This window comes from Halichoeres trimaculatus, unplaced genomic scaffold, assembly GCF_033239565.1.
Source record: "Halichoeres trimaculatus isolate MK-OKI-2021-1 unplaced genomic scaffold, fHalTri1.1 fHalTri1_scaffold_17, whole genome shotgun sequence".
Lineage (NCBI taxonomy): Eukaryota > Metazoa > Chordata > Actinopteri > Labriformes > Labridae > Halichoeres > Halichoeres trimaculatus.
This window is the reverse complement of record NW_027437195.1, coordinates 9273279-9296711: the sequence shown is the minus strand read 5'-3', so window position 1 is coordinate 9296711 and position 23433 is coordinate 9273279. Positions and strand designations below refer to the sequence as shown.

The 23433-nt window shown below is 39.1% G+C and overlaps 1 protein-coding gene across 2 annotated transcripts in view; it reads right to left on the bottom strand.

Annotated features, from left to right (window-relative positions):
- pals1a (protein associated with LIN7 1, MAGUK p55 family member a) overlaps positions 1-23433 on the bottom strand; it is a 40891-nt gene that overhangs the window by 13187 nt on the left and 4271 nt on the right. For both annotated transcript variants that reach the window (XM_074692502.1, XM_074692503.1), the window contains exons 2-4: positions 5196-5511; positions 4602-4773; positions 2049-2149 (exon numbers count right to left, since the gene is read on the bottom strand). In XM_074692502.1, coding sequence (XP_074548603.1) covers positions 2049-2149; positions 4602-4773; positions 5196-5378 — 456 coding nt within the window. In that variant the 5' untranslated portion in view covers positions 5379-5511. The remainder of the gene's footprint in view (positions 1-2048; positions 2150-4601; positions 4774-5195; positions 5512-23433) is intronic.

Below are 23433 nucleotides of genomic sequence, written 5' to 3'. Positions count from 1 at the left end.
TCATGGTTGTTTCTCATATTCAGACTATGGACTGCAAACATCTTTAGCCCCAAAAATTTCTCATCCTGGATTCTGAGCTACAATTATGCACCATTTTTTCATTTTCTGCCCCTTTTCACAACTTTTATCAAGTGTTTTTGGAACTGTCACATTTACAAATCATGAAAAATACATTTATCAAAAGACATTAACTGTAAGAGTTCTTGAGCTACTGCTAAATGTACAGAGCATTAGCTTTATACAAGTAGCCTATGCTGAGCCCAAATGTAGTTTTATGAGATGTTACTAGATATACTTTGGGTTTTTCGTGCACGTTACAATTAATCATTTTTTATTGCACTATTGGACAAAAAACAATTTGATTCCCATCCCTGGTACAGACATGGGGAGAGCAGGTGAATACTCAGTGCAGTTGTGGATAAACAGCCTGTGTTTGCCTCTCATAAATATCACCAAGGCCTAAGAAGATATGTACTGATCATTTTATTTTTTTATTTTTTTTTTTTAATCTTTTACTCTGTAAAATTTTCAAGTGACATCTCCATACCTGCTCTGCACATAACACAGAGAAAGAGATTGACATGACTTTATCACAACAAAACCAGAGCCTGAGCCTCTTTTGAAGATATGTAGATACCTCTTTAAGCTGTTTTTTAATCGCTCTGATAACTTTAAGAAGAACCTCATGGCTCTTTGCTAATTAAAAACATGTTTGTTGTCACACAAGAAATGAAGCAGCCTGGGTGTAAGGCAGTAAAAACACTAATAAAGCTTCACCAATAAGAGTTTTATGTGCAGCAAGCTCTACTCTTCAACATGAAGTGGGTTCCTTGTAAAATCATGAAAAAATGGATCCGTATGTGGGATCCAAGTGATTTTTCTCCGTTGCTTTTGAGTCCTCTGTGGATTTCCCAGAGAAATGTTTTTGTTTTGAATATTTACAGCTCTCTTGAAGAGAACAAAAGCACTGAGTAGTTAGGATGAGCCTGGAAAACTAACCAAGCATGACAGAGGAAAGAAATGCTGGTGCCTCACTGCTAATTAAACTAAAACTCTGAACTCAACAAAGAGACTTAAACTAAGTCAGTGGGGGAACATGCTCATCTGTACCATCATGTGTTACGTTTCTGCAGCTTTGAGCTCACACTCAGAAACACACCTGCATGCTAGTTAAAATAAATTTTAATTCATAATAACCGTGACTAGACAATCAGCTGATTAACAAATTAAACGACAATTTTTGTTGCAGAAGATCCACGTCTGTCTCTCAGTGCCGACAGTCTCATGTCTGTTCAAACACGTCATTATCTGAGCTGCTTAAACACCAGCTTCTTCACCACCTGCTCGTTATCATCATTTAAAGCCTGTTTCTGATCTGCCCAACAGAAAATTAAGTTGTTTCTGCTGTCAGACAACTGAACAAACATGATATAAAGGGATTTTATCTGAGCTTATAAATGCTACCTGTCAGCAAACGGTCCTCACAAAGTGGTTTAACAAAATAACCCAAACACAGATTCAGGTTCTGAGCAGAGGAAAACACTGCGCGGGGGGCTGAGAGAAATCAGGATATTTAATTTTCTCATATTTATATCATACAAATTCATATTTCATTAATTTACTTGAATGTTTAAGGTTAAACAAAAACAGAGCAGTGAAAGCTTTCATTTTATACAGATGAGTGAATACACGCGCATACAGTTTAAGAAGAGAGGGAGGGAGCATGAACCAAAAATACTAAATGAGATCTCTTTCCCTTGAGATGCAGGTAATGTTTCTGATTTTTAAAAAGGTTGCTGGTTTCAGGCCTTTTTTGTCCAAGACAGCACTGTTTCAGGAGAAACACTGAATTATTTGTTAGCTTTGACATAAAAATATCCAACATAAGAATTCTTAATACCAGCACAAAGACTGCCCATGTGGTCTGCAGCCTCTGTCCTGCTCACACACCTGCTCCAGCTTTGAAAATCTTTCTCACCTCAGAGTCTTTCATAAAACCACAACAGCAGGTTTACATGACTTTATTCCATCAAATCTGTTTTTATTACCTTGTTTAATAGTGCAAGAACCAGCTCGACGTCATTCTGACTCTGCTGGTCAGACAGGCAGCCGCGGACCTGCTTCAGGGAGAGCAGCAACTCCTCCAACTCTGCAAGAGAAACACATGAAAAATCACATAATTTAGGGTAAAGAGTTACCTTTTAGTTCAAAACAAACTACAAAAGAGGAAAGATTTAACTGCGATAAAAAATGTATACTGTTTTTATTTATTTGTTTTAAAAGGAGATACAGTTAAAAGCCAGACTGAGATGTTTTGAGAGAAAAGAGGTAGAAACATTTCACAATGTCTGCTGTAGGTTACTTCAGATAAAAGACTTAAAATGTGGTTTACAGGCTGCAGAATAATCATTAAAGAAAGTCAAAATATTTACTAAGAACAACACCATTTTTTAAGAATCACGTTTTTATTTTTAAGAGGTTTTTTTCATGTTTTTATGCTCTTATTTAGGAGAGAACAGGACAGTGGACAAAGAAGGACACAAAGAGAGACTTAGTAAATGATATGCTACAAAGGGGCCCAAAACTTTGCGTGATTTATATAAAGGGAACACATTAAAGTCCTTTCAGCAATTACAAGAGGAGTTTCATCTTTCCCGCACACACTTTTATCGTTACCTACAGATTAAAAGCTACCTGAATTCAATCTCAGAATATAAAAATGTGGCAAAACTTACCATTTTCAATCAAATTTTAATGAAAGCAAAAACACTTAATAGTAAAATAATGACTTATTTTTATGACCAACAGTTAATGAATGAGAAGACGACAATAAAAATTTAACATAGCCGGGAGAAAGATTTTGGTGTTCAGCTTGATGACCAGATCTGGAGAAGAGCATTATATAGTGCCAAAAAAATCACCAGATCAGATAAATCACACGAAACACAATTTAAGATAATTAATAAACTACATGTAACTCCTGTAATAAGAAGCAAATATGACAAAAATTGCTCCCTAACATGTCGTAAATGTACAGAACAAGTAGTAACATACTACCACTTAATATGGGCATGTCCAGTTATTATGAACTTCTGGTCTGCTGTTCAAAATGAGGTTGAAAAATTTCTTGGAATAAAAATTGATATGGACCCAAAACTCTGCGTTCTTGGTGCAAACTCCAAATCTGGTCAGAAAGCAAAAATGGCCAATGTAATGCTTTATGCAGCACGTCTCTCAATTCTACATGTTTGGCTGGATGAAATGCCACCCACATTGTCAATTTGGTATGATGAATTGCTGTCTTTTCTTCCATATGAGAGAATATCACATGTACTACAAGGAACATTAGATGAATTTATAAAGGAATGGTCCCCCCTCAGTGAATATTTGGTAATGAATGGTCAACAGTAATCTGCTTAAGAGTGGACTGACCAGCATATTGATTTATCATCTGTCCACTTATTTATTTATTTATTTATTGTTTTTTTAATTTTCTGTAATCATTTATCCTGTATTTGTTATCCATTTACTGCACATCTCTCCCCTAAGTGTACGTGTATGTGTGTATTTATATTTGTGGGTTTTTTTTTTTTTTGTTATCTTCTTTTTTTCATTTTTGTTGTGACTTTTGTCAAATATATTAATAAAGGCAAATTAATGAGCTAATGCTGGGAACACAGAATAAGAAAGTTGAGAATTTGAGTTGCCTGCTTACAGATTGTATCCTGTACTCCTTGCATGAATTGTGTTGATGAAATCATAAATAAAACGTTGAAAAAAAAAAAAAAAAAAAAAAAAAAAGGAGAAGAAGAAAGGGGCCCAGTGAACCTGGGCCGTCTGATATATGGGCGTGATCTGGCTGGTCTGACTATGTGGTTAATTCATGTTCCCGGTGGACAGAGGTTGCAGTCTTCAAAGCAGGCAGCCCAGGTTCAAATCTGGCTCATGGCTCTTTATGGCTCATTATCTGCCACTCTACTTCAGTTTCCTGCTCTGTACACTGTCCTATCCGCTCAATGAAGACGTTAAAGCCTTAGATAAGCCTTAAAAACACACAGATGTAAAAAAATCTGAGTATCATAAATTTGACAACACACCAGCAGCCTTTGAAGCATATTTAGGGACGTTCCAACAGCTGCTGTCTGAAAGCGCCGACTTAATATGGAAACTTTTGTTCCCTTTAATCAAACAGACCCTTAAATCTGTAATAAAACGAGTAACAGGTTTAGTTACAGCTGTAAAATCCTTTGTGTATGTGTGAGAGACAGCATCTCATTTCCTCGTTGAGGCTTTTGCTCCACTTTGTGCGTTTCTGTTTGTGTTTGTCACCACCCCTCACCAACTTTTAATTAAGTCGCCTTCAAGAGCCTCTCGTGTCCTTCTCTCCCTCTCTGAGGAATTCCCTCCCTGACGGCCGACATGTCTTACTCACATTCCTCATTCTTCCAGACACTTTTTCTTTTTCTGCAGCGCTGGTCCTTCCTCCACCACCCCTCTCCCGGTTATCTCTGAATTCTCTTCGTCTCTTTGTCCCCCTGAGAGCCTCAATACACCAATGATCTGCAGTTATGCTCTAGTTGACGTGTGTGTGTGTGTGTTACCTAGCAGTGCATGTGTGTGCTGGCTGCTCAGCGCTTGCTGCTGCGGTGTGTCTTGGAGGAATGTGGGGTTGTCGATGCCGATGTGAGGGTTCTGGGAGAGCTTCCTGAGTCGGAGCGAGGCGTTCAGGTCCAGCTGTCGACCCTCCTCCTCCCTGCGACGACGAAGATCCTCCTGAAACACACACACACAAACACATACATCAACATAATTTAAGTATAATTCCCTCACAGATGTCTACATTTTTATTTATTTTATTGTAAAAATTCACCTTTGGGGAGAGTTTCACACCAAATTACTTTTAGTAAAAAAAAATTCATTTCTTAGCCTGTGTCTCATATTATGACTTTTCTGTATGCAAACCTTGAAATACAAAGTTTCCAAACTATTGAAAACAATATTGGATCCTGAAATTCAGCGTGCAACAAGTGAAAAATGGCACAAACAGCATTTGTCAAGCACACTAATCTTTGTTATTTTCCATAAAGTCGTTAGAAATGAGCTTGTGCTAAGAAAGGAGGATGGTGATGGATTTCTGAACCTGTCAGTGTGTTAAGTTCTGATGTAGGTATAAACCCGTGTGTGTGTGTTCATACCTGGTGCTGTCGTATCCGCTCCAGCTGTGCAGATCTTCGGACCGGTAGCGTTCGACTCCCCAGCTCTCCTGGACAGTCGACGGCCATTTCCCTGTGCTGCTGTCCTCCTCTCAGCTCTTCATCTCCTCCTCCTCTTCCTCCTCCCTCCCCAGCAACATGGCCGTTCAGATGGGAGGTTGTCATCCCTCACACACACTAAAAGTCTGAGGAGTGTGTGTGTTTGTGTTGATTCCAGGGATGTTTTGGTGTGTAGGTTTTTATCTCAGTCAAGTCCAGGAGGGGGGCTCAGTGAACTGGGCGGCCATGACACCTTCACCTGAGGAGAAGGAAGAAAAGCTGTGTCAGTATAGTTTATGTACCACTTCTTTCAAAGATAACTGAAGTCATTAGATATCAAATACTTTTGTTTTCAACAGAGAAGCCGTCAAACTGAAATACCCACAGCTACCAGCACAACTCTGATCCAGTCAATAAATGACCACTGCTGATTAACTCAGTGAATAATAAACCTGCATGTTTATTAGATTGGCTGTTTCACAGTTATTCATCTAATTACTGTTGGCTGAAAGTAGAGAGTGTCACGTCTATAGACGGAAAACAAAGATAAAGAGATGACAGCTTCCTACAGGTGAAGCCAGAAATAGAGCTCTCTTGTTTTCTCTGCATGGTGAGTTAATACACTGATGTTCATGCATCCATCCATTTTTCTGAGTGTTCTTTTTTTTACTTTTCATTGGTTTCTGATGCTGTAAAGGCAGTACAATGTCATGATGGACAGCTCTGGGCACAAATGCGACTATTGTTTCATCTTAATAAAGATTTTTTTTTAATGTATAGAGCAGGTATGGAGATGTCACGCTAACCTCAAACAAAATGAAAATAAAAAAAACTCCTAAAATGATCAGTACATACCTACTCTGGCCTTGTCATTGTCTACGAGTAGAAAACACAGACAGATGTCTGTATCAGGGGTAGGAATCAAATCAGCTTTTGTTCAAGAGTGCAATTAAAGATGATTTATTGTAAAGTGCACAAAAAACCCACAAAGTATGCCTTTATTGTCTTACTTAAATACATTTGGACTGAGCATAGGCTACTTTTATAAAGCTAAAGCTCAACAATTCTTACAGCTGACGTCTTAAATGAATGAATTTATCATGACATGAAGATGCGAGAGTTCAAAAACACATTACAGCATGCAAGACTAGATCAAAGTTATGAAATGAAGCAGGAAAGAAAATAATTGGTGGATAAGGAAAAAGAAATCTTAAATGTTTGGGGCTAAAATGTTTTTTGCAGGTCAAAACAGTCTGAATATGAAAATCAAATCCAGATTCTGATCCTGTCATTAAAAAAATCCCTGACATATTTTTCTAATATTGCCCCCTAATGGTGAACATTTTCCCTGAGAAGAAGCAGAGTTTTTTAATGTTTAGGCAGCATGTAGCACTGAAGAAAACTGACCATTTATCATCTGGTATCAAGAGAAAACTGAGGGACGGATGAGCTTTGATTTCATCAGTCTGTAAAGATGGAACAAGGATGTTGGAGCACACTTAGCGACTGATTTTTATAGAAAACACTAGGGATGGGTACCTTTCACATTTGAAACGATGTGGTACTGATACCTGGTACCTGGCAATCGGTACCGGTACTCAACAGTACCAATTTTTGGTACTTTTTTGTGTTTATGTGGTAGAAAATATCAATTTGTTTAATAATAAAATATATATTTTTTCAATTTAACATATTTATTCTTCAAAATATAACCTTGCAATGCTGTGTTCATGTCCAGCTTGAAAAAATGCCTACTCTTCCGCTCTCTCATAGTCACAAGGATACGTTTAGGTACCTTAACATGGTACCTTTTGATTCTACGTGAACCGGTACCCGGTACTTTTGACAGAATTAGTTCGGTACTTTTAAAAGTACCTAATTCAGTACCCATCCCTAGAAAACACCCAAAGAAATATTTTACAAATAGAGCATTCATATGTTACTTTAACTAAGAATAATTATGTCAGTGATAAACCTTCATCAATTTCAAAAAATGTGGCCTTCTTTTAAAAATATATGGACACCCCTGCTCCGAAAGGATTGCTATCGAATTGTATAAATGCTTGAAATGCTCCTGCACTAAAACTATGGCCCTATTATGGCTAAGTAACAAACAGTAGAGCTGTAAGACTGTATATATAGCTCTGCCATTAATTGTACGGTTTTGAAGCCAAAATACCCCGTCACAGGTGCAGCCATTGGCAGCAGTTGTGCAGTCAGAGTCTGTGCAGTAGAGACTGTGAGAGAATCTAAGTGGAGCCAGGTGACATAAATAATAATTATTTTTTTTCTTTCAAAAGTCTTATCTCTTCTTGGTTCTCCCTCTCAATCGGACGTGACAAATATTTCTACGAGGTGTATCAATTTTTTAAAGTTTGACCACAGCCCATCTGGAATAACTGGGGAAATTGATTTTTTTACCTATACTGCAGCCAGCCACCAGGGGGAGCAGTTTTTGTGGTGACCCCACTTCCAGCTGAGTAAGATGACACCCATTTTTTTTTACACTTTATGGTTGTGACAGTCATGCTCACTTCTTGTGCTGTTCAGTGAATTCAGACTGATATAAACGCTGCTTCAACCAAACACAAAGACATGTTTCACCTGCTAACTGATTATACTAATTGATTTTTCTCTAACAGATTTATACAACATCTGTCCTGTTCACTGGTTAACACAGCATCTGATTTAACAACTGTACTATCTGCTTCACTTAGTTGTTGATAAACCAACTAAACGACTCAACGGCTGGTAGCCCCAGTTTGACCCAGTTAGAGTGTTAGCGGGGTCACTAGTTAATCTCTGGAGCAAGATACAACTGCACACTGTCTTCATGTGACTGATTGGATGATAATGAATAATTAAGACAATTAAAGTTACAGTAACTCATCATTTATAACTCTAAACTCTACAGTGTTTTGTCTATTTTTCAGTAAAGTGGGGACTAACACGTCATCACATCCCCCACTCTGAACCCAGAACCATGACAACGGCTTTGTCAGCAGCCGGGTGGTCCCCCTCACACACATACACACACACACACACACACACACACACACACACACACACACACACACACACACACACACACACACACACACACAGATATATGTAGGGGGGTGGAAGGAGGGAAAGGTGCATGGATGAGAAAACAGAGGTAGAGAAAGAGAGGGCCATCAAGGTCGAAATGAGTGTGTGTGTGTGTGTGTGTGTGTGTGTGTGTGTGTGTGTGTGTGTGTGTGTGTGTGTGTGTGCGTGTGTGTGTGTGAGAGAGAGAGAGGGGTATAAATAAACAGGTGAGAGATGGATGCCTTATCTCTCTGTGCCACAACAACAGCCCAGTGTTTGATATGTTATCTCTTACCAGCAGGACTGTACACACACACACACACACACACACACACACACACACACACACACACACACACACACACACACACACACACACACACACACACACACACACACACACACAGAAACAGAGCAGAGGTCCCATGATGCAGCAGTGAGGAATGCCAGGCAGCCCTGGGAACAAAATTCCTCTGATGGGGGAAGGGAGTGTGTGTGTGTGTGTGTGTGTGTTTGAGTGAGAGTGTCCATATTTCCGAGTGTGTGAGTGATAGAAACACTCCACCCTCATGTCTCAGTGTATCTACACTCATCACACAGAAACTAAACTTTTTTTTTTGTCACTGTTCTGAAACGTATTCACATCACATGCTTTAACGGTCACACACCAACACGCTCTGAGGGACACGCCAACTCGAGAACCACCAGCTCATGGCTGTTTACCTCCTTTCTCTGTCGCTGTAAACTCAAATCCATGTTTTCTGTAGGAGACAGTACATCAGATGCCTCGGGTCTGACAGACAAATATGCTTCCTCACCAGGAGAGCAAAATAATCTCTGAGAAATCCTCTGGAAAGTAGTGAGCATATTATTGTTTTTGCTAAAAGGATATCCTGGTCTTTAATGAAAGGGGGACCAGTTTCAGGGACAGACAGTAAAAGCATCATGGAAAGACTACTCAACATATCTGAAGACTTAATGCAGGGGTCTGCAACCTGCGGCTCTTTGACTCCTTTGCAGTGGCTCCTTGTAGCTTTAAAAAATGTTAGTGAAATATCGATTTTTTATTTTTCTTACAGAGGGTATTGATTAAATTTGTTGAAATGAATAAAGTAAAAAAGAAATATCCATCACATCTGACAATAAAGCATGCCACTGCTCTACTTCACCTCCTATCACATCAACAGCCCACCAACTTTCCATGCACCTGTGGCTAAATTCAAGTTTTTCAGCCCTTGTAAGAAAACTAAATCTACAGAAAGACAAATGAGGAAGAAAATACAGCATTTAATTCTGTGTGGATGGATTCATTTAACTTCCAATGTGCGAGCTAACTATACATCTATACGTGCTTTTTATGTGTTAAGACATTAGCAAACAACAAAAAATGATGAGTTGAGCAGTATCATCCATTTATGTTTTCAAATTCAAGAACTCTTTTAAAAATTGCAAAATTCTGCAAATTTATTGACTTTCAATTATTTTTTAATTTTTGCAAGTTTTTGAACTGTCAATTTTTTTTTTAAATTGCGATTTTAAAAAAAATCAATTTTTAAAATTTCATATATTTGGGGAAATTTTAGCAGATTTTTTAAAATTATTCATTTGTTTATTTTAAAATATCAGTTTTCTTGTTAAATATATCCATTTTTTTAAGTAAAAGACTATACCATCACTCGTACAATTGCATAAATTCAAAAAACACGTTTTTTAGATAATTATTCTCTAGATTTCAACTATGTATAGAATTCCAAACACTTTTTGTCTTTATTGTGAAGATTAATTAGATTTTGTGGCTCTGGAATGACTTAAATCTAGGTGAGCTGGGGAAAAATGGCTCCTTTGACAGTAAAGGTTGCAGCCCCCTGACTTAATGCATTAAAAGACATATTGAGTAAATGCGTGCTTTCTACAAGGGATGTACTGATCTGACTTCTGAAGTCCAGACACTAAAAGTGAGACCTGTGCTTTGGTATCATTTGATACTCACTCTAATCTGATCTGACACCAGTTTAATTCAGCGTTCTTTTCATCCATCTTTTCAGCCGGTCATCCAGATGAATAAGTATGACAAAGCTAACTTTCAGTGCAGGCCCAGCCTGAGCAGCAGGTGAGTGAAGGGAGTGAGTGATAACGCGTCTGTCTCTGAGCCAGTGGAGCCATAAAACAGCGATAAAGACTCTGAGGAGTCAATGTCTGAGCTAAGTGCAAGAGGATTTAAGCAGCTCGTCTGGAGAGCTCACCTTCCTCCTACAACAACAAACATGAGACGGAGAGCACACTCTGAGGGAGGGACAGAGACTGAGGCAGAATAACACAGAGGCTCATTTAGGGGCCCTGAACATCCTCCCTGAAGGAGTACTACAAAAAGACACAAGCAGGCTTGATAACTACTCAGACATGTCAACAAGAAGCCCGATCAAGACAGCGTTAATGTAAGCTTAATCCAGCATGTGGATAAACAGACCCCCTGGGTGGTAAAACCCTCAAACTCTGACAACAAACAGTTTAATCTATAAGCCGACGAGATCCAGAGATAGATTAGGTTACTGCAAATCAAACATGGAGAAGAGCTGCTCTGACACTGATGTTATCATTTTAATCAGCCTATGAACCAACCAACATGCATCATTAAGTATCTTGCTAGGCTTTTACCTGTTGGCTATGGCAGCCTTCTGCAGCAGCTCTCTCTTCTTTGTCTGTTTCTTGTAATTTTTTCATCTCTTTTTCATGAATCTTTGTATTTGCAGTGGATCATTACTTTGGATGGCTCATTTGTTGGTCATGGACACCAAACTTTTTGTGGCTTCAGTGATATTTTTACTACTTTTTTTCCTGTGTTTTGTCTGGAGATCCTACATGTAACCATGGCTGCATTGTTTACGCATTAAATCAGCTGTTAACAGCCTGTAGCATGTCAATGCTAACTGGTGCAAGGCCTGATGTCTTCCCACAAGGTGAGGAGAAGGAGGTGAGGACGACGTGCTGGTTCTCAGGTGTGAGCTAAGAAGTGACGACATCGACCTGTCCTTCCATCCATCGTTATTGAGAACATTAGATTTATCTCCAATAAGATGGACGAGCTAGCCATGCTAACCCAGATACAGAAGGAATACCAGAAGGCAGAGTAGCATCATGCTATTCACTGACATGGCTAACAGAGCTAGCATCAGACACCAACACCACACTGGAAGAGCTTCACCTGCTGTGAGCAGACAGGATCCAGGAGACAGAGACTGAACAGACTGCTGAAGAAGCTCAGTCCTGGACCCTGTGGAGGTGGAGGCTGGCTGAACTGGACAATGATGGACAAGCTGTCATCATCTATTTTCTTATGGACCTTTTTGCACTTTCTTTACACTTTCTTACTTCTTGGTTGCTGCTGTGACTTTAATTTTGTTGTACTTGTTACAATGACAATAAAGTTCTATTCTATTCTATTCTATTCTATTCTATTATATCTGCAAGTTTGTCAGTCAACGCAGCTACAGGATGCCACAACTACCATCCCTGAAGATCATCTGCTTTTAGTCAATTTTTAATTCAAAGGAGTTAGACAGGAGGACAACATCTGGAACAAATGTTTTCCACCTTTCTGAAACACGAGTCAGTGTCTGGAAGTCAAATATTTTAATTTAATCATCTGAATTTGTACCATGAAGACAAAGAAGAAGATATATCTGCTGTATTTTGAAGGGCATTGTGTTTTTGACATTAAGGCCCAGATCAGACGGTCGGTAACTTTTAATATGAAAATTCTGTAATATCCTTGACTTATATAACCCTGTACTGTAGCCACAATTAAATGTCCAATGTCCCAACCAGCAAAGGGACCGAATGCCTCTCCTTACTTTAGTACACTCACTTGAAAGCTGTGTCTTATAAATAAACACCTCCCTCAGTCAGCCAGGCGTCACAGTATGTGACTGTAACCATGACACAGGCAGTTACCATCACTGATAATGTCAACAAATAAAAAATAGATCTGAAAATGAAAAGAACAGGGAAAATAATAACCATACAAGTTTTGCAGAAACATATTTGAGTCAATCTGCCTCACTCTGACTTGGCTGCAAGTTGAAACATTAAAGCTTAAACTCACAGGGTTTCAGTGTATCTCAAACAACTGAATGCAGACCATAAAAACAGTGTTTTCATAATTAAGAATGAAGCAACTGATTTTTCCCTCAGAAGTTTCACTTTAATTGTGTCCTTACAGCAGTGTGCTGTAGCACAGTGGTGTGCCATGAGATATCACAAGGTTTGCTGTGGAAAATAATCCAATTTCACTTGATAGGTGTAAAAATTTCAGACCCAGTGGTCTGAAATTTTGGAAGGTCGTCAAAAGAAAGCAAAGGTGGCAAACTTAAGGCAGTACAGCAAAAGCTTTCTTTCATTTGGATTTACTTGAACCAGACTTGAACCAACATTGACTCCTTGTAAAAAATGTGACAGTGCCAAGTAAGCTTAAACATTTCCAAACAAAAACCTGACATTTCAGAACAAGCAGGCAGACTATTCCACTCTCCTATGTAAAACCACGGAGAAATGGGCAACTTTTATGAGAAAAACCTACGCTGACCTAACTTTGTTCAGTTTTTGGCTGACTGCTGCAAAAAAAAATTCCATTCTGTCAAACAAAACTGTTTTAACATTACTCCCATTTTCCACAACGTATCCGAGCCAAGCTCTTTCACCCTGACTGTGATAAAAACTTTAAAAAAGAGCTGTTTAGGAAGAACCATGAGTGTCTGACTTCAAATCCACCCAAGATATCAGCTTTGTGCTCGTCTAATCAGGCCCAGGTTTCTCACTGAGTGGGTATAAATAAATCAAGAGACTTTATTTTTATTATTAAGCTACAGTGTCATTTTATAAAAATTTTTGGTTGGTGGCTCACTGTGGGATTTCTTCAACGTAAAAAAAAAGTGCTGTGACTCAAAAAAAAGACAGTGCAGTAACACCACAGACTGTATAAAACATGAACAGGCACAGTCCTAATGGACACAGTCTCAGTGATCTTGTCTACTGGTTTCACACTGGAAAAGCTATCTCCGCTAACTTTCAGTTTGTCTAGCCAGAGGTGGAATTGAGGCGGGTTTTAAGCTACCTCCCAACTACAGACTACCTGCTTGTCTAGCAAGCCACCCCAGCCCTAATTCTGTAAAACTCTTACCGTGGTACCTTAAAACACTAGTGGGTTAAAATAAAATCTTACTCTCCACTGCAAAACTGAAATCTTTTCAAGTTCCTTTTTAAATCTTATTAAGTAAATATTGTCTTTTGCCTTGCTATACTTGATATGAGCCACATTCACCTGACCAGTCCAGAAAAATGTCTTGTTTTTAGTTAAAGACAAAAATAAGGTCTGAGTTGTTTCTAACAAGTCAAAAAAAAATCTACAGAGGAAACAAGCATCTTTTTTTCAAAAATTTGCTTGGAACTTGAATAATGTCTTGAAACAAGTAACTTTTCTGTTATTCCATTGGCAGATCTTTTTTCGATTGTTACAAGCGATTCAGAGCTCATTTTTGTCTCAAATGACTTTGAACAAGACATTTTTCTGGACTGACCAGTTGAATGTGGCTCATAGTAAGTCTAAAAAGACAAGTTTTACTTTGAAGGGGACATATCATGCTGATCAGTGAATTAATACTTACATATAAAATAAAGTTGAAAACAAGACCTTTCACCCCCTGAATTTTCAAAAAAATTAGATATTGTATTTTTTCTGATATCCTAGAACGAGATTTGATGCCTCTGAAAATAGGTTATTGACATTTGGCTTCAAGACTTCGACCTTCATGACGACACGAGGATCCTCTCTTTTTAATGGAGTAATCTGATAAAGCAGCTCCTCCTCTGTGATGTCAGTTAGTCACACAACCGCCACCGAGGGATACACCCACCAAGAGCAGAGTATAAACGTATAAACTATACATGTTACAGTACCGGTTTGACTCACCACACTGAAGCGTCCTGAGATGATCTGTGTCGAGGTGGCAAACAGCAAACTCGCTCGGTCTGCTCCATTCCATATGGCAATTTAGTAAATACTGCCATGCTGCAAAAACCGCCCCCTGGCTCTACCCCCTCCGCCCCTCTGATAGAACTGACCAATCAGAGCACAAAGGACTGACGTTGCAAGGTTACTCGAGGTCATTCTCGAAACAGAGCGTTTCAACGAGATCTTCAGAGTGGCCTAAAATGAGGATATTGAGAACGCTATTGTGGGGCAATGAAGGAACTCAATGACTTGTACTGAGGGCAGAAATGCTTTACAGGCATCCTAGTCTGGCATAGTGAAAAGGAGAAACAAGCATGATATGTCCCCTTTAAAACAAGGCAAAAACACTTGATACTATTTCAGGTTTTTCCAGTGCCTGAACTGTGTGTGCAAAAAAAAAAAAGAAATAATTCAGAAGAAAATCTTTCTTTACACCAGGCTTTACACTACTGACAAATCTGGTTTCCCTTTTAGTTTTTTTTTTTTTAGTTAGACATGAACTCAGAGAGATGGTTTCACTACAAAAACTTCAAGTGTTAGCTGACTGGAAGAAGACTGTCAGAGCGCTGGGGGTGTAATAACACTATTCATACTAATATATGAAAATTACCTCAATAAAAAACTAAAATGTCCTTAAATCTGTTTGTTATCCACATTTAATATTAGTAGAAGAATGAAGGCTACACCCATTACCATAAGAAGAAAACATGAGCAACAGTTGCTGGAAATACAGGAGGACTTCCCACCACAAACAGGGACACAAAAAAAAACAAAAACAATATAATAAAATATTGTAATACAAACCAGCCTACATGTTCGATTAACTATGAAAAGATAGCAGTGCACAAATAACATTCATATCTGTGATTTAAGTTTCCTGACTTCACCTGTTACAGTATCCTAGTTTTTAAATTTAGTCTGAGAAGTTACAAAATCACTGATGCAACATTGATCCAAAGGCCCTCGTAAACAAAGCCTCTACTCAGGCAGTAATCCAAACAGCATGAATATTCACAGCAGCAGAACCAGTTTTCTAACCTGCATTGAGCTCTGTATACATCAGGACTGACTGCTGTCCTCAGATCAGCGTCTCTGGCTGTGTGCTGCTGGAAATGCTGATTCAGTTCTGACGCCCGGTTTGTCTGGAAAAACCTGTTCCACAGCTGATGAAGATCTCCAGCTGGTCCCTCCTGGATCCATCAGACCAGTTACCAAGTTAAATAAAAGTTTATCTGAAGACGATACACATAGTTGACCTAACCTCCCCCTCACACACATCCACACACACACAACGCCATCTGCTGCTACGGCTTACCCCCTGCTGTGCATGCATCAGTGTGTGTGTGTGTTTTGTTGAGGCAACAGTTCAAGGCGAAGCTACGAGAAACAAAAAGCTCTTTGAATGAAGAGAGAAATCTCCACTGATGCAGTTTTTACTCTTTAAAGCTCCACAGGCTGTTTATCTCCGTCTGTTTACCTCCTGCTCTCTTTTCCTGTCTGCGTTTTAGAAATTCTGCACCTCAGCTTCCCACTGCAGAGGACTCTGTCTTTTTTTTAGTCAGGTAAATTTGAGCTTCAAATTGAACTGTTGAATTGTGACAGAAATGCTTTTACAAATAAAGGTAAACGATTATTGTCCGTATGCATTTTTCCTTTGCACAACCTTCAGATCTGGATGCTGCTCTTTGATTCAAGGATGATTCATTAAAATATGACAAATATGCATGAATTGTTCAATACGATGCAAAGTGAAAGTTGTATTCTAAGTCGTTTTAAACTAATGCAGCTGAAAAAAAGGAACATGTCCAAATGGTTTCATACTCTCCAGAGACCAAAGACTAGAACAACCCATGGCTGCGTGTCTAACTTCAGAGACTTAAAACCACCTGACCAGATTTTTGAGATCAATGTGTCAGGAGGACCGATGACTTCACTTTCAGATTGCCTCTCACTTACAGTTGTTGGACTGCAGAACTCCAGCTTCCCTGGACGTTAAAAGCTTTCAGAGACATGAATGACTGGGTGTGGTGAAGGCTTTGTTCCTGCTCTATAACTTCCATTTCCTCCTGCAGCTGATTGAGACGAAGCAAAGCATGAAGTAAATCAGGAATGAGGAGAGTGTGAATGTTTACAGTAGAGGATTAAATCCATGTGGAATTTGTTTCTTTATGTTGCGCAACAGTAGAAGCTGAAACTTCCTTTCAGGACAGAGTGAAACCAACAACAGGTGCCTTACATTGCAGCAGAAGTGTTATTGTTTATTTCACTGTTGCTGTTGAGTGGTACAGACCTCAGATAGACACAAACTTTTCCTGCCTGTTAGCCATCTATACCCAAGACACCCTAACTGGTACACGGGTCCAACTGCTCGTTAACACAAATATCTAATCAGCCAATCACATGGCAGCAACTCAATGCATGGTGAAGAAAGGGGATTGGAGGGGTTTGAAAATGGTTTGGTTGTTGGTCTGAGCAGGGGCGTAGCTACAGTTAGGCAAACACAGGCAGTTGCCTGGGGCCCCAAGATTCCCAGGGGCCCCCAAAGCATCTCTTAAAAACTGATTTATGAAGCTCTCTTCAATTGAAAGCATTTCTTTTTCTAAATCTTACTTCACATGCTTCAAAACACATCAAAAGGCTTAATCTTTAATGATGGTTTTGGGTACTCCCCCTCCCGCCTTATTCAATGGGCTATTCCATGTTACAACACATCTGACAATTTGATTCAGGAAGAAAGTGGTAAAAAACACTTTTTCCCATTTTTTTTCTTTTTTTCAACAAAGTGGGAAATAAAAACAATGTTGCTCTGAGATCTGAGATAAACATATAAGACTTTTAGGATTTTAAGGACTTTATCTAACCCAGGAAACAGGATAATTTTCTCAAAATCAAACTTTTTGAGTTGGTGATAAAAAAATTATTGTACAAAATCTCTTTTTTGGATACATAACTCACTGGACAGGGGGTCAAATAAAAATACATTAACTTTAAAATAATAGTACCAAAAAGTATGGTAACTGTAAATATCACCTCTTTCAGTAGATTTTTTTTCCAGTTTTATGTTGTGACTGATATTTACATTGTTTTTCTTTACTAAATTGTTTTTTTATTTATGTTTTTCACTTCATACTTTGTTTGTTACTGTTACTCTGTAAATTCCCCACTTTGGGACAAATAAGCTGTCAATTGACCATAAAAGATTTCAAATCCAGGACAAAGTGGACTATTATGTATTCACTTTTTTCAAAATCAAACTAAAGTACAGAACTTGAGGAAATGCATTTAGTTGCGTTAAGTTACCATGTACAAGATTAACACTGTCTCATGCCTTGATACTCGGACAGAGACAGTGGACCCAGGGAAGGCCAGTCTGGCTCTGAGGAAGATGAGTTACAAGGACATGGAGGGCCCCATTGACTGGGTTTGCCTTGGGCCCCCAAACAACTAAATACGCCCCTGGGTCTGAGTATTTGACAAACTGCTGATCTGCTAGGATTTTCACCCACAACCATCTCCAGGGTTTACAGAGAATGGTCCAAGAAAGAGAAATTACCCAGCAAGCAGCAGTTCTCTAGGACAAAATGCCTTGTTGATGCCAGAAGAAGAGCATCTCTAAACACACAACACGTCCAACCTTGGAGCAGACGGGCTACAGCAGCAGAAGACAACACCAGGTAAAGTGGGTTTTTTAAAAAAGAAACATGGACCAGCAGATCAGGGAAGTTACCACCAGTTGATATTCATGTTTCAAAGGGACGGTCCATTTCCTATCCTGTGACAACACTTTGTCAGCCAAAACCATAGACTGTATAAAACATGGACTTGGTCTCTGGGACGTCACCCGTCTGTTCCTGATACAGTGAAATGAAGACAATCTGTGGACTAGGGATGGGCACCTTTCACATTTGAAACCATATGGTACTGATGCCCAGTCCCTGGCAATCGGGACTTTTTTGTGTTTGTGTGGTAAAAAATATCAATTTGTTTAATAATAAAATGTGATTTTTTTCAATTTAACAAATTTGTTCTTCAGTATATAAACTGAACCCTAAACAGGATAAGCGGTATAGAAAATGGATGGATGGATGGATGGATGGTATATAAACTTGCAATGCTGTGTTTACGTACAGTATGGAAAATCAGCTGCTCTCCCTCACAGTCACAAGGATGCATTTAGGTACCAAAACATGGTACCTTTTGATTTTTCGTGAATCAGTACTTTGTACTTATGACAGAATTCAGTCGGTACCGGTAGTAGTAGCTAATTCAGTACCCATCACAACTGCGGACACAGCCGCTTCGCTTTTGACCCCAGCTGTGAGCTTCCTTTCTAATAGCTATGGGGCGCCCGTCAAGTCACGTGACCTGAGCTGTGTCTCTGATTGGACAATCAAACAGTCCTGATTACTTTTAAAACGCCAAGTTACAAAAAAAATAACCCCCCCCGTACAGTGTGTGGCAATAGCGAAATCAGCGTTTCAGACCCAAGCCGTTTTTTTTAACCAGGCTGTAAATATGCTTTTTAATGCTGCAATAGTCTGTTTTTTTGTCTTGGTGTGTGCGTGACTTCAGTCTTTCTGCAGCCAGCCTCAAGCAGATTCTCAATAAAAAACTTTTAGCACTTCCTCATAGGCTTCATTTTTCTAAACGAGATATTGCCCCTCAGCCAAAACATAGAAAACATTTCTCAGGTGTTATAAATCATAACCAATATGAGAAACCTGTTACATGAACAGCTCAAACTACAGAGCACTGATCAAAGTTACCAGAAATCCAGACTCATTGTTGATGGTTCCTGCAAATTTTGGGGTAAAATCTAGATTGATCTATCAATTACCATGACTTCACAGCATTTCAACATAACCTCAATATGAGTATGTTAGACACAAAAGGGAAGCCTGAACTTAGAGCCATCTGTCACTCCTAGCTCCTTTTTTTAATTTACTCTGGATTTAGCAGTTGTAGTTTTCTGACATATTTTTTTTTGCAAAACATCAGAAACAGCAGTTGGACATAAAAATTGAAGCTTTTTACAAATTGCCAGTTAAAGGCTGAATAATTATGCCCCTTGAAAGAAACATTAGCCCTGGCATCTGAGACAGTAACAGAGGTGGGATTAATTCACTGTTAGTTGGCAGAGCAGTGATGTGTATGTGTGCATGTCTGAGTGTGTGAAGCTCTTGCTGTGTTTTTACTGCTCATGTTTCTGCAACACCGTAACACAGTGAGACACAATACCACGCTGTCACAGGATCAATACACAGTAACATGGCGCCTACAGAGCTGTGTTACGTCACATCTAATATCTGATGATTTACAGGCCTGATGTTTGCTTTTTAACAGTGTTTGTGATGCGTGTAGAGCTGAAACAATTCCTCGAATGATTCGAGGTACTCGATTACAAAAATTACTCGAGTCATTTTCTCCGCCTCGAGGAATCGTTTAATTTTAAAAAAGATCAAAGAGTGGTATTTCAAATAGAGCTGTGGCCATATTAAGAGAGTTTTCAGACCCCTCAAGCTACCTCTTATACAAAATAGCAACTAGCAACAAATCTAGCTTCTTTTCTGCAGTTTGGAGACTAATGGGTCATTCTACCAAACGGGAGCCATTTGGGTCTGCAACATTTGATGAGATGTACAAGGCACAAAAAATGTGTCAAAGTGTGTTGATTTTGGAGCTACCAAAGCAAGTGCTCTTATTGACATGCTGTATCAGAAAATTCTATTTCTTATAGAGAAAAAATTTCATTTGAAAAATAACTGCTCTTTAACTAAACAAAAGTGTATTTTATCCGATTACTCGATTAATCGATTGGATTTTCAGTAGAATATTCGAATACTAAAATATTCGATAGCTGCAGCCCTAGATGAGTGTAACGTGATCACGCTGCTTGAAAACAGACATTTCGTGACAGATGAAGTAAAACAGTGAGTGTGTGAGCCTGTGTGTGTGTGAGCGCTGTGAATGTCATTGAGCAGAAGCAGAGCTGCCTCTTATCTTGTGCACACTGAAGTACACACACACACACACACACACTGAAACACACTTAAAAAGGGCTGTACCAGCCCGTACCAGACAGGGAGTGTAAGAGCCAAAAAGAGGCAGAGAGAAGGAGAGGGCCGACACAAGCTGGGCTGCTTTTTAAAATTTATGGAGCACTGAGACAGACAAGATGCACGGAGCAGACTCTGACGTACATCTGGAGTGATTTCAACCACGGAGCTCTCATCGTGTAATGATGAGAAAAATTTAACTGAAATCTGCCACACCCTTTGAGCAAGGCATGCCTGGTACGTTGAGAATAACAACTCCAAATAATCACGTCTGATTTTTTTTTTTAGGGAAACAGCCTCTTGAAAAGCTTTTACAACAGCTGCCTAAGTAGACGTGACCCAACCAGCCATTGTTTGTGCCGGGTGAAGCAGTTTGGCTGAGAAGTTTCAGGCTGTCAGTCAAGCAGAAAACACCTGAACTCAGCAACAGGAAGCTCACCTCACCTGAGAGGAGAGCTACAAAGACCACCAGGAGAGAAATTAACCCCAGTGATAGTCTGATCCTCACTTGTTGACATTTATTGAAACGTCAGCGGCCTTACTATGAGTCTGAATCAGGCCACAGAGAGAAGGAGAGAGCATTCCTGAGAACAGAGGACTTCTGTATTTCTCTGGCTTGTGGCCTAAATGTGCCCGTCCTCACCTCTCTGCTTCACTAGCTCGCTGTGCATGAGTGTGTGTGCGTAAAAGTCAGCTATGACCCCGTCACCATGGCGATGTGACCTCATACCTGGCAGTAGAGCCTATCTAAAGGTCAGTTTAGTTTGAGAGTAGTGGGGTATTTACACACTGTCTTATACAGTGAACCAAAGAGCTGCACCTGACTCACGAGTCCACCGCTCCAGACGGAAAACAAACACGTTTTTTCAGCTCACAAAAAACACTCATACATACCTGCTGTACTTTTTTATCATACACACCAGCTGTGGCCGTTAATCAGGTTTTAAAGGTTTGACACTCTGATGGATAGACTGACAGAAACTGTTTTTATTTCCAAGTGATGAAAAGTCACAGATTGGAATACCTTTTTGGTAGGCCTGTCACAATAACAAATTTTGCTAGACGATAATTTTCCAAAATATTATTGCCGATAAACGATATTATTGTCAATATTATTATTATTTTTTTTTCATTTTTTCATTGATGTAATTATGATTAATAATTAAAAGGTCAGGATCTTTTAAATAAAATAAATTAAACAAAAAATATAATAAATTTAACAAAGAAGAAAGAGAAAAAAAATACAATGAAAATGAAATGGACTCTCTTTTAGAAAAAAATACATGTCAATGAAAATAATTAATACTAATCAAAAACAATAAAACATAGACCCTGTCTCTAAAGAAGAAACGAAACTCAAAAAAAACACAAAAAAAAACAATAAAAACTACAGACTAAATAAAAGGGAGTTTATACAGTTCCTGAGTTGTTTGTAACATGTACTTTTTCCCAGTCAATCTGTACTGTCTGTTAAACATTTTTAACATTTCTGGCTTTCAACCGTATTGAAGGGCTGCATTTCTTTGGCAATGTAGCTGTCTTTGAGCGTCCACCATTTGGCGCTTTGATTTCTATTTACTTTGCAGACCAAAAGCCTCAGTAAGAGCAGATTATCAAAGAACAAGGCTCCGCTGCACCTCACCTTCTTCTTCTTCGTCGCCACTATTTTCAAACAAATGCGACATATCAGCTTGTTGGTGTTCATGAGCTCACACTTTGTTCATTCTGATAAAAAACAAAATATTCCCACTCTGGGACTGTGGCAGGCGGCTTAAGAACCGTATCTTTCGTGCCATCACTCATATTAGCGTGTGTTTCCTCCTTACCCCTCAGGACGCTCGCTTCAGCTCTCTCCATGTGTACGCGTGAGCAGACCCGTCTTCACCCCAAAGATTGCATTTTTGACAGATGCTCACTCCGCTATTAATCCCCTAAATCAGCTATAGAACCTATGCACCCTGATGTTAGGAAAGATAGACGTAGTGAGCCATCTTCTCATTCAGCTGTTTGCGAGTTCAGATTTAAAAAATCCACCAAAACACCAGCAGCACATTTAGAAACATCTCCCGTTTGAAAGTGTCTTCATCTTTTATACAATTAACTGTTCACTCAACCACCTTTATGCCTCACTGATAATCTGAACCAGGGCGTGAAAAACGCTCCACGCCGTTACATTATTTATTTGTTTCAGCTAATTTATGTATGTGAACGTGCCATGGTAGGAGAGTTATTTCAAAACCTCAAAACAAACAAAGGGTTCAGTCAGAGGTCTGCTCAAGCACTTGACTATACAGCAAGAATCAGTAAAGAGAGGAGAGGTTTGACTGAGGGTGAGACTTCACCTTTAAATGATGTGAAGATGCTTCAAGTGTGCATCATGTTCCTCTAAATATGCACAAAAAACAATTCCACTCCCATCAGAACCTGTTCAAATGAGGCTCAAGTTCAGACCTGTTAGTAACCGCTAATATGGTCTACTAATGTGTATGCTAATATGCAAAACATGGAAACCCCACACTGTGAAAAACAGACCAGGTTTGATGTTCAGAAGCATGATCAGATAAAAACATTAGCTTAACTTGCGGTCAGTGCCACAGCTTTGTCTTAAACACAACATGAACAAAATGTAGAATCTCCAAAGAAGTTTATCCATTTAATTATCACCAGAAAATAAAAAAAGCAGCATGCAGGACAGGTTTGGCATGTGACAAGCCCAGAGAGCCCAGATTTCTTCTCTAAACCTATCTTCAGAGTTTGTTCCCTAAATCAAACAGCTCATAAAAAAGAATCTACACCTGGAGAGAAGCCAACAAACGCTGTGGATGATTGTTTCACTATTTGGCACCAGACTGCATGTTTCAGCAGTGACAGACAAAACCACAACGTCATGAGTTGTTCCAGTCAGAGAAAGGTGAGGAGACCATATGTTTTAAACCTTTGCCTGATAGTAACATTACTGACCCGGCCTTGAACACATCATAATGTAACTCAAAGTAACACTGTTTCATTATCTACTTAGCTTTTATCCCATGATTTTCAACACAGCAGC